A 16441-nucleotide genomic window follows, 5' to 3' on the forward strand; every position below is an offset into this window, starting at 1 on the left:
TTCTGGAACTAAATCTTGAATCATTATATAAGGAATGATGAGCAATGTAATTAATATTATTTAAGTAGCGTATAACTTAAATAATAGCTTCTACCAAAGCCAAAGAAATAATAATTCAAATGTTTATATTAAGCCCCATTTAAATATAATATTAAGCCCCATTTAAAAATTATTAAATGTTAAGGGGCACTTGGGTGGCTCAGTCAATTGAGCACCTGAGTCTTGGTTTCAGCTCAAGTCATGATCTCATGGGTCATGGGATCTAGCCCCACATCAGGCTTCACACTCTGGTGGGGATCTGCTTGAGCTTCTCTCCCTCTGCCCATCCTCACTCACATGCATGCACTTTCCCTCTCTTTCTCTCTCTCTTTCAAATAAATTTTTAAAATTATTACTAAATGTTAAATGTACCCTATTTTTTTAATAGCATTGCTCTGATTGTCAAAGAAATTCATGGTTATTACAGAAAATTTAGAGAAAGCACTACTAGTATTTTTTTTTTAAAAGTAAACATGTCAATATTTTGCCATCTTTTTTCTAGTCACCTTTTTAAAACAATTGAAACTATACTGTGTAGTTTCATGTGATTTTTTAACAGTATTTTTCCTAATTTGTCATTATTGTAATAAATTTGCATTTTCCTTAAATTGTATGGTTTTGAGGTGAACCATTTTTAATTCAAGAAGTTACTTCAGAGTATTTATGAAAGGGTATTCAGTAGATCCTGAGAGGGCAAGAAAGAAACACTCGGCAGCTTTGAGGATAACAACAACTCTTGGTCAAATTTGATAATGTGAATATCCAGATTAATATGGAAAAAGATTACATATTAGTTACTTCCCAGAGGTATTCAAATACGAATTTAATTTCAAATTTAATTAGAAACATACTAGATGCATTTACAGTGTGATTTGATTTGCAGACTTTTCTATATCATTTCAGAAATAGATGTATAAACACAAGCATATTTTCTTTCTTCAATTCATCAATATTTTTAAGCTATCAACTATCCTTTATTAAAACAAAAATATAAATATTCTAAAATTGTTGATTATTCTTCAGGCTTTCAACTCTTTCCTGAGTTAGTCTTGATATTTACCTTATAAAATGTTATAGCCCACTTAATTCATTTTTTTCTTTTAAGATTTTGTTTATTTGAGAGAAAGAGCATGTAAGAACATGAGCAGGGGGAGGGGCAGAGAGAAAGAATCTCAAGCAGACCCCATGCTGAGTGTGGAGCCCAACACAGGGCTCCATCTCACAACCCTGAGATCATGACCTGAGCTAAAATTGAGAATAAGATGCTTAACCGACTGGACCACCCAGGCGCCCCTACTTAATTCACTTTTTAGGTGTCTTCTGAACCAGCCAAGAATAAGCACAGAAGAATCTATATATTTCTATGTCTCAGTAATTATACATATTAACTTAAGTCTCATTTTTGGCTTTTACCAACTGAATTCTCACAAAAACATGTGCTGATCATTTTTTGTTAGATGCCATAAGATTAAATACTAATCTGTAAGCAATTATGCTTGTTTCTTTTACAGTCCACGAACAAAAGATGATCTTAGAGCATATTTTATACTTTTACAGGTAAGAAAGCAAGAACTAAAGTTGTCTAATTGAGATCTCAATCTATGCATGTGTTAAGGGAAATGATACCAAGTGCTAGGTATTATTTTTTTGCAACATTATTGATATTTTTTAGATTATAGTGTTACTAGAGCATGAAAGTTATAACAGATAAACAATGAGAAGCTAAATTATATTTGGGATTAAAATTTTAATGTAGTTCTTGCCTTTCTGCTGTGGTATTCAGGAATAAGCAGAATGAAAGCACCTTTTCTTCCTCTAATCACCTTCTTCTAACTAGCTTTACTGGGCTCCAGAACTTTCTTTTATTTCCCAACTAGTAGTTTTCTAACTTCTCTAGGTATTTTTAATAATTGCTTACATTACATTTCAATGGAAAAATCAAGGTGGTTGCTTATGTTTGCTGAAGGAAAGGTGATGAACTTTCTCCTCTTGAAAGATACAGATTTGTAGATACAAATAAAAAGGTCCAAACAAATGAAAAGCGATTTTTAGTTTGTATTATTTTTTTGAGAAAGAAGTATGTTATTACATAACTAGCATACTGCTTTTGTATTAGTCTTTACAATTTACAAAAGGTGTTTGCATATATTATTATCTCACTTAAAGGTAAGAAAAATAAGATACAGAGTTCAGTTTAATATTATGTCCAGTAAAAGGAAATATGCATGGTGAAAATAAAAGAAGGGGGATAAAGGAGAAAAAATTGGAGAAAAAGGAGAAAAATAGACAAGAGGTAGTTGAGAGATATAAGAAGGAGAAATAGGAAGGACAAAGGCAACACTAAAAGAACAGACATCTATGTAGACAGTAAAAGCTAGAGAAATGACAGCTGAAGTTTGGATTTTGTGAGCGAGTCTGTGGGTCAGCGGTAAGCTCTGCCCATGATGCCTTCTCATGAGCACCACTAGGTGAGGCTATCAGCTGGAGGTACTCTGATTTTGAATTTGTCCTTGCCACTAAGTCAGTTTTGAAAAATAGATGGTGCTTAATTCCCACAGCTTATTTTTCAGTAATACTGATTTTTTTCCAGGAAATTCTGAAATACACATTGTGATGAGAGTATAGGTTTTAGAGATGTAACTAGAGACTCCAAGCATTCCTTCTGTGTCCCTTTGACATTTGAAAGCTGCCAGAAGCTGTGATGTGGTTCTCTCCTTATTCTTTGTAAGACATGCACCGAATTCATTTCACAGTGGCAAAAGTTTCACAACCAGCTTTTATTTCATTTTTCTAGCATTCTTTTTTAATCAAGGAAGAACTAGGTTTTTTTGTTTGTTTGCTTAATTGGATCATAGTGACTACCATGGAACAAGGTGCCTTACATACACTTTATTTTTACTACTTAAAAGAAATAAGATAGATATTATCATTCCTATTTTACAGATGAGGACATTGAGAATCAAACTTTAAGGAATATGCCTGCAGTGGTAGAATCAGCCCTCAGACCCAGATCTGTCTTAATTTCAAAGCCCATGCTCTTTCTGCTATACCACAGCCAAAATCAAAGTCTCTGTTAATTAAATAATTAAACAAATAGATTATTGTTTTTTAGGATTTCACCCAGTATTTCATAGTCTCAAATTTAGTTTCCGAATTTACCACTTAGCTCATTAAGCTTAGTGTCTTTCCTTTTACATGTTAACAAAATTTTAACACAATTATCTTTAATATCTTTTTCAGAATCCTCAATTTAATAATACATCTACGTATGTCATCTATGCTCACTTGCTACGGCAGATAGCTACCTTAGTGGAAGCTGATCATCATTTCCTAGTTCACTGGTTTAAAAAGTAAATCATTCTATCATATTAATAAGAACTCTTATAATCGTACAGTATCAAGTTTGATATTAGTTATTTTATAATAAAATATATTTAAATGTTTTCAGGTCTTTAGAAATGATCTACTTAACCATATTCAAAGCCAATTATAAACATATACCTTAGTACCACAGAGAAGATAATTAAACATCTGTTTTGAAAGCAAGTAACCATTTTGCTGGTGCAGACTGTTGTTCAAGTTTCTGTCCACAGCTCTAGCTTATTACACAGCACCTTCCTGTCAGTGGTTTTCATATGTCACAAAGGTGGTGACTGGATTTTCTCAGATACTGCTACTTCAATTTGTGTCTTCTTATTTCCTGTTCATCATTACTTCCATAGTACCTTTTCCTTACCTAATGACGGCACCATAAAATATAGGGTAGCCATCAATATCAACTTACTAAAAAAACAGTCTGTTTTTCCATAGAAGTACACTCCCATACACAATGATTTTTCTCCATTTTTGATAAAATGTTAGAGGGAATATTTTCAAAATTAATTTTAAAGACAGTTGGTTCTCATTATTCATATTTATGTTCTGTAAAGTCACTGCTAACACTGAATTAACAAATACTGAATCACTGATCCTATGGGACATAACAGGGTTAGGTTCCAATGAGCTGTTGGTCATAGCATTTCCATCAACCAATGAATACATGATCTTATTTTATCTGCATTGTATGTAAAGACATCTTATTTAATAGAAGTTGTTGATTCGTTAACAATGACCTCACAACCAACAGCACTGTGACTAATGTCTGAATGAATTTTATCTAACAGAACTTTATTCTGAAAAAAAAAAAAAAAGAACTTTATTCTGCATAAGCTACCTCATGTTCCTCTTGTGCTTGAAACGCTAGACAGAACTTTAGCACTACATGCTGGGAGCCATTTTAAAACACCAGAATTACTAACAAAAAGCACAAAAATGTGAAAAACACGACTCTAAATAAACTGTGTAAAAGATACTCATTTACCATCTGAGAGCTAAACCCAGAAGGCAGAGTGTTTCTTTGTTCCACCTCATCTGGGAGCATGCATATCTGGCAACTCCCATTTTTGGCCATTCTGCCCATCTGCAGATGCCTATGACTGAACTCCACTGACCCTGAGTTTGGGGTTACAATTAAATTTTAGCAGGGAGGGAAATTTGCAAATACTGAGTCTAAAGAACAAGGATTGACTGAATATTAAAAGCCTTAAAAATGAAATGCTTAATGCTACCACTATAGTAATTTTGGTGTTTATTTCTTATTTAAGAAACAATACTCCAGGTAAGATTTTGCATCTTTTCAAACATTTGGCAACTTTAAAGGAATAGAATTTGGGGGGATATTCTAAAACTTTATGTGTACAGAATGCATTTTGATATCTAACAAACATATTGCCAAAATAGAAAATGTGAATTTGATTGGAATTATTTCAAAATCTTTACCAGAATATCCCAGAAGAGGTTCAAACAATTGGTAGAGAGATTGCTGCAGTTTATTTCTTTGCGCCTGTTTCCTGCAAAGCCTGAAGAATTTCCACCTATCACAAAGTGTTCCTGGTGGATCCCATCAGCATCTAAAGTGTTGGCTTTACTTAGTAGGTTTTATTATTCTATCTTCTCTTTTGTTAAATATTAGGGACTTTTCTATAAAGATCTCAAAGTGCTGTGGAGATTCTTAAATTTTAACCTTCTTTAAAGTTGAGAGTTGTAATTTATTTCCTGTTTTGATATTTGATAATGGATTTCACAATTTATAAGCATAAAAAAGCTTTATGCATTTTATTGGACAGTATTCTGTGTCCATCTGCTGCATGTGACCTGCTAAGTAGAGTCCCCTAAGAAAGCAAGAACTTGCATTAATTTATGAGAACTCCTGCAGGGGAACATGCTGATAGGAAAGTGGTGTGAAGAGGTGCTCATCTGTTTACTCCCTTCTCTGTACTGTTCTAATCCCCACCATAAGTTGTTTTTTTTTTTTTTTAAGATTTTATTTATTTATTCATGAGACACACACACAGAGAGAGAGAGAGAGGCAGAGACAGAGGCAGAGGGAAAAGCAGGCTCCATGCAGGGAGCCTGGTGTGGGACTCGATCCCGGGACTCCAGGATCACGCCCTGGGCTAAAGGCAGGTGCCAAACTGCTGAGCCACCAAGGGATCCCCACAAGTTGTTTTATAAAAGCAAGAACTTACTGGCTACATCTGAACCACATTTTTTTTTTTTAAGATTTTATTTTATTTGAGAGAGAGAGACGGTGGGGGTAGAGAGAGCATGAGCAGGGAGAGAGGCAGAGGGAGAAGCAGACTCCCAGGGCTCCGTCCTAGGACCCTGAGATCATGACTTGAGCCAAAGGCAGACACTTAAGCGATTGATCCACCCAGGCATCCCCTGAACCACAATTTTAAAACTACTTTTTTAATTTGGAGCTTAAAATAGGAATTTTTAGATAAAGACTATCTGGTGAACATTAAAATGTTCTTATTAGAATGAATCATGCACGTGTTGGAAAAGATCATTGTTAGAATTTATCTTTACAGATACTGCAAACAGTTTGATTCATCCTTCCCTTATTCCTTATACTGATTTCTATAATTCTACATTGGATCACATTGATCTTATGGAAGAATACCACACCTGGCAGAGCTTTGGAAACTCTCACAGGTACAATCAGAAGCTCATTTTGATTAGTTACCTAAATGAAATACTATTCAAAATAGTGATTGGATGTTAAATTTGTATAAATAAATTTAAGTATGTACATAACTTTATATATAAACTTACAGTTTAGATATCCAGCCCTGAAATATCATTACATTTCTTAAAACATTTTCTTTTTCTTACATTTTGAATTTATGTACATGTTAATTTGATTTTGGTTTGATTAACAACATCTTTTTAAGAAGGGAAAGGTTCTATCTTAGTATGCAAGTTTCTTATATCTCCTTTTTCTATATGCTATCATCCAGTACAGGGGCACAGACTTTCTCTAAAAAAAAGTACTTCTCTAAAGTACTAAATGGTAAATATTTTTGGAACTCTGGTGTACCATTGTAACACAAAAACAGCATTAGGCAATATGTAAATAAACAGGTGTGTCTGAGTCCCAGAAAACTTTCTGTATACAGGTGGTAGGCCGTATTTGTCCCATGGGCCCTAGTTTGCCAATGCCTGTTCTAACACAGTGATCATACACATGTGCACATACACACATGCGTTTCACTCCTTTTCTCCTTTATTCTGTAGAAAAAGTGATTGTCCCTTATACATAATATAAAATAAAGAATGGGAGTTACAGCAAAAGGGCTTCACACAAATTATTTATTACAGTAGTAGAATGGGTTTTCAGAACACTTGACCAAATTCTTTAATATACTACATCAATATCCATACTTCTAGTTTGGATTAAAACAGCATGAGTATCCCAAACATAATTTATTCCCAGACCATGTTGATATCTTAGTGTGTCTATTCTAAAGAAGTCTTAAGAGATATAATAGGGATATAAGAAACCTCAAAACCCTAAATTAGTTTATAAATTGGTTCAGTCTGCCAGGGACCCTTTCTATCAGAATCAGCCATAGCCATAGACTGGCCTTCTAGACATATCTCAGTCCACATCTGAACACTCAACTAAATAGGAATTGTTTCTAAGGACCTTGTTCTGTCAAATGGATATTTTCTTGACAAAGTATATTTATTTTACAAAGACGCTTTTTTCTCCAACTTTAATATAATTGTGTTGTTGTAGACAAAACAACTCCCAAGAGCTACTGTGCATATTTCAATGCCATCTTTTAATAAATACAGAGCTCTTCTAACCACTGTGTCACAGCACTGGTGTACTGAGAACAAGTTACAAAGGAGTTTTGATGCTATGATCCTTTCAGTGTGGGGAAAACCAGCCTGGACTTAGAGGGGTACCTGGGGCCTGAGGGCAAGTCACCTCTGGTGATGAGCAGCCACATCTGTTTATTTCAGTGTGTCACACAGAGTATCACTTTTTCTGTGTGCATAACTAGAGAAAGGCTGAGTCACACCATTTTAAGATACATGATAAGACCAATATATATCCTACTGAGTTCGTTGTACTTCTTTCATTTCCAGATTTTTAGTTAGCCCTTATTGATTCAATACTATTACATATTAGTGCTGAACAACTCATTAAGTAACAATTGCATTTCGGGGAAAGCCATTTTATTTGCGATTCACACAAGGGCTCCTTTTTTTCCCTCATCATGCCTTCTTCACATCCAGTGAAGTTGACTAACTTGGATGGATTCTAGCTGTAACTGATGAATTCATTGAAGCCACTTCTGACGGAAGTTTGGCTTCTGTAGTGTCACTGTCACCTACTAGCTCTCGAAATGTATTTCTCTCTGGGTAGTTGGTGGCTTTTTTACATAACATAGGATCAGCTCTGACCCAGAAAGGAAGTTACTTTCTTGGCCTTCAATCATAATGTTATACTTTACAGATACATACCATTTCATACTACTACACCATTAAACACAATACCAGCAACAACATACTTTTCATCCTTTTATTTTATTGATCTTAAATTTATTACTTTTCTTTTTACTACTGTACTTATTGCTAGATTTCTTCATTTCTGAAGCTTGCACATCAGAAATATCCATGTAATCATGGATCTTTATAATAATTTCTGCACATGAACTTTCTCTCCTAATCCTCCTTTGTTAGTACTTCTGTCTCCAGGTTCTGGTGTTGGCCATATTTTCACAGGTAATGATCTACAGGTGACTACATAAACTGAAACTATTTGTATAAACCATCTAAATGGTTAGTACATTTCAGAATGTTAGATGTAGCTTTCTCTAGAGAATGAGTGCACAGTGCATCTAGTAATGATACGAGCTTCACAAGGCTGTGGGGATTAAAAGAAATGATGCACATAAAATCATTTTGTAGATGGTAAAACACAATACAAAAGTAATGTTTTATATTGTTAGGAGGGGTACCTTAGATATTCCCTTAGTATAATTTTGCTAAAAATACACCATTTTGCTTTTTCTGTTTTCACTTGTTGAGCAGGTTTTCCTTCTGTCAGTACCCATTCGTTATTTCTATAGCTGCAAAAAAAATCATTATTCAAAGAGACTCAGAACAACAGATGATAAGCATCGCAAGGGTAAGCCAGCTACAAAAACATATTTATGCTGACTATAATCAATATAGTAAATAATTTAATAAATAAATCAAATGTCTTGTGAATTGTTCTAGCATAATCAGGAAATGTTAAAAGTAAAATTCATTTCATAACTCCCTCCAAATTGCTTAAACCTGTGCACGATACAGGAAAGACATACATACCCCTCATCAAATTCTCATTATATTATAAATAGCGCAGGAAGATTAAATGCCTCTCACAGACCATCAAAGTACTGGGAACTTGTTGGGCATCATGTGAACACCATATTCCAGCTCCACGGTAGCCAACAGAGCACTGGTGAAGACTACCGTAAAGGCAAGGAGTGTCCCTAAGAGCAAACCACTGAAACCACTGAAATCAAATAGAAACAACAAAAAAATTAGAAGATGTACAACCTTGGGAAACTGAGAAATATATCCAAAAGAGGTGAAAGATGTTTTATGGAGTCTTAGGAAACTAAAATGCATTGAGACCATAGAGACTAGGCTAGCAGTCAAGACTGGCTGTAGGCAGACCATGTAGCAGGATGAAATTTCTCTCTGGGCCTAGCCTTACCACCCCCTACCACTTGTTTTTCGGCACAGCAGAGTAAAGTTGCGTATGTTACTAAGAGATACAGACTGAGTGAGCAGTTTTTCTTTTATTGGAGCACTAGACTATACATTTAAATGCTCATGTATTTTGAGTATCTGCTTTCATGACACTAAACTACTTTAAAAATTAGAGGGAAGGCTGGCTGTAGTCTTCTTAAGATAAAAAGAGATTCTCAAATTTAAAAAAAAATGATTTCCATGTCTTGTCCAAGAATATAAAAACAACCCTAAAGTATAAATTATAATGCTTTAAAATGCTTTTAAAAATAAGAAATGTTTATTCTTCAGTAATTCAGTTCCCAGAAGGTGAGTATTTTTTTCTATCACAGAGCAGGACAAAAGATTTAAGTGACTGGTGACATCCCAGAGTCAGCTTACACTGACTATGAGAATATTAGAAGAAACGTTATTGCCTGTGTGTACCAAGAGAGTTCCAAAGCCACTCTACCCCCCTGAAAAGTAAATTTAAACAGGTATATTTGGCATCAGAATTATTATTTAATCTTGGGTAGATACTAGCACAAAGATTAGTCTATACAACTAGTCATTTTGGCAGTTTCTGTTAGCTGCATTTATGCAATTTCACATGCCTTTTTAGTACGTTTTTACCTTGGGCTATGACTTTTATATTTGTAAAACAAAACAAAACAAAACTCAAAGAGCTAGAAGTTTACCTCAGTTTCTCTGAGCAGTTTTTTGCCATGTCACTCACACTTAAAACGTCAAATATCTTCTATTATGGAAGTTTTCTTCTAATAAAAGGAGAGTGGCAGGTGTGGACTCTGTCACAGGCTGTCTTGCACAGAGGATGGACACAGATGAGTAGAGATTGAAGAGTTAGGTGTCATCATCTGTTCTTACAGAGATCTCCCAACATTTTAACTTGTAAACTGCCACACCACTTGGAATTAATGACCGATGATTATTTTGACATGAGGACAGACAGCCTTACAGGTAGTTAATATAAACAAGAACTTATATGGTATCTGAAATTGCAACAGAAATTCCCCAACCTAAAAATAACTTCCTCATCAGATTGGGTCTAAATTCTACTTTTGGAGATTATTTCTTTCATTTGAGGCATATTCTATTAAATATTCCAGATGAGAGGAGTGGCTTCTAAGCCTTGTCTACCATTAGCATCTTAGTATGAATTTGTTTGCTGGATATTTCCGGTGTAGTGGCTTTCCACGAGTAGACTATGAACACAACATAGGAAAGGGTAGGACAATAGGTCCATGACATAAGATACTATCCCAGGAATACAGATCCATTTGAGCATCAAAGGGGGAGCCCTAAAAAGAAAAGAAAAAAAAAACCCACAATATTAAAAGCCTTTAGAATTGGAAATTGGAGAAATGAAGTGCTCTGAATTAGAGTGTTTTATTATAGCAGTCTACAAAATCAAGAACATGGCCTTCTACAGATTTTATTAAATTAAAATTTTACCTACTAAAGCACTTCTCTGCACTATTTAAAATGTCTGAAATGTTCATCTCTAGTATGTACAATAATTTTTCTTTGTTAGCAAAGAAGATGTAGTCTGATAAAATAATTTAATTAGATTATATAAACTTGAATTATACAAGCATGTAGATTTCTTATGATCCTGTATATTTCTAACATATTTTAATGTGTTTTTTACATACTCATTACTTATACTTTGAAAAACCATGAAAAATAGATTTTTTAAATTACCCACATTTCCATTACCCAGACATAACAACTGTTAATATTTTAGTAAACTTTCTTTTGATATTTCTTCTCTATATTATCTTTAAAAGGCAATAGGGTTGAAACAATTTTGTATATATACTTTTGTTCCCTGTTTTTTCATCTGTACCTTTCTTAAATATCTTCCATGTTATTTATATAATTATACCATCCATTTTAATAGTTGTATTATATTCTATTAGATGGATACATATATATTTCTAAAGTTTCACTCTTATAGGTAATGCTGTGATGAACATCTCACTGTATAAAACATTGTTTAGAATTCCCAGAAACGAAATTATTGGGGCAAAGGGTATGAACATTGCTAATGTTTCTGATAAATGTTAACAAATAACTTTCTAAAAGTAGACTAATTGTGCTTTTATGGTAAATTCAGTATCTAAAAAGCTTAAACCAAGTTTATCATCAGTAGTATATACCTCGTTTCAGATGTTCCCACTTTGTATTTATTGAACAAAAAGCCTTGCTATTTAAGAGATGAGACATGGAAACTGTAATGCAACATTCTTTACTATAGAAGGTGAATTTTTTTGGTCCTCCATTTTGGACTGCCTTTGGCTACCATTGTTTCAAAATGAAAAGATCTATATAATAACAAAAATTTGCATAATTGAGTTTATGAAAATACAGGAGAGATAGCATAGTGAAGGATTTAAGTAATTTTTACTATAGTGCTTAAATGTTTTAAATGAAATTACAGTTTAAGTAAAAGTAAAAATGCTTGCTTTCTTTTTTAATTAGCAAAGTCTGGTGGATAAAGTATCTCGAAGACAGAGACCTGATATGAACATGTTATTTCTAAATATGAAAGTAAGACGGACACATTTGGTTAGTGACTCGCTTGATGAGGTATATAGATCATTTATTCCAAAATGGCACTCACTGATTAAAACTTTAAATAAATTCTACAATATAGTGTATTATGAAAATCTGTTTTTTATTTTTGTATGCTAATAAGTGTACTTCCTTATATTTTGGTACCATTGTTAAAATCAGTTGTGTATTCACAATTAAGCCATATGTTCATTATTTATATGTTTATTAATAATTTGTTATTAACACCTCAGAAAAGGATTTTATGTAGAACACTTAAGTGAGCGATTCATGTTTCTGAATATGTAACTTAGATACTGGACCCATCTTTTTTACTTGTTGGGTATGTAACAAGCCATTTTAAATTCTCTGGGCCTGAGATTATTCATCTACAAAATTAGAGTTCTGTACTCCAGGGTAGACTGAGTGTAGAGTGTACTCAGGCCCCAGTGTACTTTGATTGTGTGTATATTACTAACCTACATGTATTGCACGGTGCTTCAGCCAGATCTTCATTACAAGATAATGGCTAATGTCATTATGTGATTTTTAAAATCAAGAAGGAAATTAAATATTTTATGATATAATCTGCTAAATTGAAATCTTGGAGGCAATATGATACCAGGATACAGTAACTTTGAGCAAGATACTTGATACTTGACCTAATTCTCTTGATCTCTACAGCAAACATAATAATGCTTAATTGATACAGTAACTGACAAATTATTGAATGAATGGATGGAGTGAATTTTGTGACATTGTAAATAAAGATAAAGATTGCCTAATACATCTCCCAGAATTGAAAAAGTTAATTTCCCTTTTTACTGCCCTTTGTTCTTCTCTTCGATATAATTTCTTTAAATAGTTAACCCGGAAAAGAGCAGACTTAAAAAAGAAGTTGAAAGTTACATTTGTAGGGGAAGCTGGTTTGGACATGGGTGGCTTGACTAAAGAATGGTTCCTTCTTCTAATTCGCCAAATTTTTCATCCAGATTATGGTGAGTATTCAATTTTTATGAACAGTGTATCTTCATAATTATTATATTAAGTAGGCACTCTCATTTGCAACCTACCATATGACTTTATGGATATTTTTGTCCACCATAAATGTTGAATAATTTAAGGATTGTTATTTACCTCTTTAAAAGTGCCCAAATTGATGATCAAAATGTTCATTATCTTACTGTAAATCCTACACTATAAAGACTGAAAGTATATATTTGCAAGGTAGCATCCCCATCTTTCCTGAACAAACCAAATGCAAGAAAATTTGTCATTGAAATAAAGAACATTCAGAATTTAAAAACAAGACTGTAGCTTCCTCCGTACTAATATTTGAAGCCTCTTTCATTAGATTTTGAGCCATTTTGATAAATAAGAATTCGTTAATTTTTAAGACATGAGTAAACTTTTGAATTTTGTTTTACCTTATTTAGAGAAAACTTATATAATCCTTAGTATCTGTAAAAGATCTTTCTTCAAAGAGAGTTTTAAGTGTTTTTCTTACTCTTTGTTTTGTATACCTGTATGTATGACCGCTTTCTGGGAATGGAGAATAGCGATGACATAGATAAATTAAAATCTTTAGATAATTCTCAAACTTAATTTTGATCATGTTATAAAACTATCATTTTTATAAAAGAAAATCAACTTATTGAGTTTTCTATCTTTTTAGCCCATTTATACCATTGGTTCAGGATACCAGTAAAGAGTAAAATGCTCTTAGACATCAGTGTGCTTATATTTTATATATTTTAACATGAAAAATGGTTTATAACAACTACTGCTGAAATATTTTGCTTCTAACAGATGAGATACTATGTATATTTTTAATACTTTAATTTTTTTTTAATCAGTCATGTTAATGTTTCTTTTTTTCAGGCATGTTTACATATCACAAGGATTCACACTGCCATTGGTTTAGCAGTTTTAAATGTGATAACTATTCTGAATTCCGATTGGTTGGAATTGTATCCTTTAAACTTTCCACTAGGAGGTGCTAGTACATTAGAGATTTTAAATTTTATCTGAATTTTGGAAAACTGTTCTCATTAAGCCTTTTATTCAGATATAACATTCTTGTCAAATTTACTAATAGATTTTCAATTATTTGCAATATCACAGCTATATAATGTCACCAGAGTTAATTAATTAAAAGGAATTGTGAGTTTTCTCTATTTTTCTCTGAAAATGTGATCTCAAAATAAAAATAACTATTGCCTATTTCATATATTATCTGAATTGTCAGAAAATTAAGACATTTTTAAAATTAAAGTATCTTTTCCCTTCATAAGGAACTACTTTTCTGTTCTTTTACTTTGTGCTTATTTTGCTTAATTTAATAAATTGAAATTGTGGAAATTAAATCTAGGTTGTTAATATGTCCCTAAATCTGGAGATATCCATAAAAATTAAAAATTGAATGGAATGGGAATATTTAAAGTATATATTATTTTATAGTATATTTTAAATTATATAAATCCTTGTGCTATCCTCTGATCCCTATCAGGTGTAGTGGAGAGGACATTCCTGCACTGGGTAGGAGATTGGAAAAGATAACTTCCACAGTATTTTTTTAATTCTAAGAGATATAATTGACTATGGAAGAAAGAAGGGAAGAGTAAATAAATGAGCACACACTGGAGATCCGTAGAGTAAAAGAGGGGGAAATATCCTCTTATGAAGGTTAATGAATAGCCTTATGAAGGTTATGGTCTAGATAGGCAGAGGACTACCAGTTCAAGGTCATCAGTTCTCAGACTCATGATTTTGTGACATTAAGTACTAAGGAGTTCTGAGATGGAAGAGGATAGGTGTATTCCTCCCAGAGAAGGGAGAGGCTTATAAATGGAACCATTCTATCTGATTAGCACAGCGTTGGAGGTAGTAGGAAACAGTCTGGGAGAATGGCTGGAAAGCAGGCTACATTGTCCTAGGCCCCTTGGGTGAAGCAGAGGGCCCCCCCGGGAGTCACGGAGGATACCTTCAACAAAGGGATCAGGAGTGATGCTGGAGAGGGCTTGGAATGCTCAGTTGCATTTGATGGAATAAATCCTGAGGAATGTATATTAAACTTGATGGGAAAAAAGTTAGCAGGGAGAAAACTGCATGTTAAGATGGTAAACCTTATTTGAAATGTTATATATGTCATCATGTCCAAAGATCTAAACACCAAGTTCCACAATATGGAGTCCTGTCAGTTCTTAGATGTCTGGTTTTATTGTGTTCTCTACAGTGATCATTTGTTGAATGTTTCCGTTTCATTGAAGGCCTGAGTCACCAGTACTTTCACTACATTATGAGCTATTTGAATTCCCTGACATATATGTTTGTCATACTTTACATTCTTAGCACAGTTTAGATTTGTGTGATATTTTGACTTTCAGATATTTATAATGCAGTATTAGATTTTACTTTAGCTATCTCATTTTTAGAATGGTGTTATATGTAAAATCATAAGTTTACTAATCAGCTGCTTTTGCAGTGGGCATTAGTTTCTATTCCAATCATTACCCAAAAGAGCAAGGTCATTAAGCATACTTACATATGCTGCATATTTCAAGTTAGTTAATTAAAGCTAAAATTAAATTATTAAGGCCACTGCCATCTCATTATTATGTGTATTTATCTCACATGCAGACTCACAAAGAAACTGTAGGACATGAAATAGGTGCCCAAAAAGCACGATTAATATATAGGAAAAATATGAGATGATAATGGATTATGATCATGTAAGTAGGTGATAGATCTATCACCGGTGAGGAGAAGTAAAAATTGAGAACACACATTCTATATTGAGAAAATATCATTGGTTCTGTACATATTTTCACTTTCTAAATTTTAGGACCAAAGATTTCTCGTGCTAGTAGTTCTGACAGCATTGCATTCCTAATACCTCAATTTTAAATAGAATAAGGCTTTGGAGTTTACAAGAAATGTTATAGTAAAACCTGTAATAATAATTATAGAATGTTTTGAAGATTGCATGAAGAGCTATAAATATAACAGTTTTTTAAAACTATAATCACAAAAAAAAATAAATAAAATAAAAAAATAATAAAACTATAATCACTTTTACCAAATGGGGCATTTGAAACAGGATTTTCAAACTCTGGTTGCACCACGTGATGCTTCAGTGGCCCAGCGGAATTCCCCCGTCCTCTTCTCGTCCCTGCTTCAGCCAGCATGGATTGACTTAGTATGACATGAAACACTGTAGTCTGCATATGAAAATGCCCTGAGGCAAATCTTATGGGCCTACTCAACTGCTCAAAACCTGCCTTTAGGGTTATAATTTTTTTTTAATAAAAAAATACTTAGAACTTGGCACTGTGGTGGATGATTATAAATGGTAACCATCTTAGTATTATGGCCACTATCATTGTTGCTATCATCACAGTATAGAAGTATATTAGACCTTATTTTCAATATCTGTCCCTTGAATATACTGCTCAGTCCCTGTTGATATGGTTACCTATAAAGTAATATATCTATTCCTTAAATTACTATTAACTCTCATTCTGCCTTGACAAATTGAAATACTGGTTGTCTTCTAATTTTAAAAATTATTTTCAGTAATTTATCCAGCCCATATATTTAGATTTCCTTTGAGCCAATAAAATTGATGACTTCTTTAATAACTTTGACAGCTGAAATATGACATTTAAAACCCCTCACAGCAAATGGATAAGTTACATATTGCCGTATAAGTAAT

General features: G+C 33.2%; 1 protein-coding gene across 1 annotated transcript in view; it reads left to right on the forward strand.

The window, feature by feature from the left end:
* Window positions 1-16441, forward strand: part of HECTD2 (HECT domain E3 ubiquitin protein ligase 2) — a 71027-nt gene that overhangs the window by 41052 nt on the left and 13534 nt on the right. The window contains exons 7-14 of the mRNA XM_038578182.1: window positions 1551-1596; window positions 3280-3389; window positions 4861-5009; window positions 5952-6075; window positions 8467-8563; window positions 11656-11763; window positions 12593-12725; window positions 13609-13697. Of these exons, the coding sequence (XP_038434110.1) occupies window positions 1551-1596; window positions 3280-3389; window positions 4861-5009; window positions 5952-6075; window positions 8467-8563; window positions 11656-11763; window positions 12593-12725; window positions 13609-13697 (856 nt within the window). The remainder of the gene's footprint in view (window positions 1-1550; window positions 1597-3279; window positions 3390-4860; window positions 5010-5951; window positions 6076-8466; window positions 8564-11655; window positions 11764-12592; window positions 12726-13608; window positions 13698-16441) is intronic.

This window comes from Canis lupus, chromosome 28, assembly GCF_011100685.1.
Source record: "Canis lupus familiaris isolate Mischka breed German Shepherd chromosome 28, alternate assembly UU_Cfam_GSD_1.0, whole genome shotgun sequence".
NCBI classification, from domain to species: domain Eukaryota; kingdom Metazoa; phylum Chordata; class Mammalia; order Carnivora; family Canidae; genus Canis; species Canis lupus.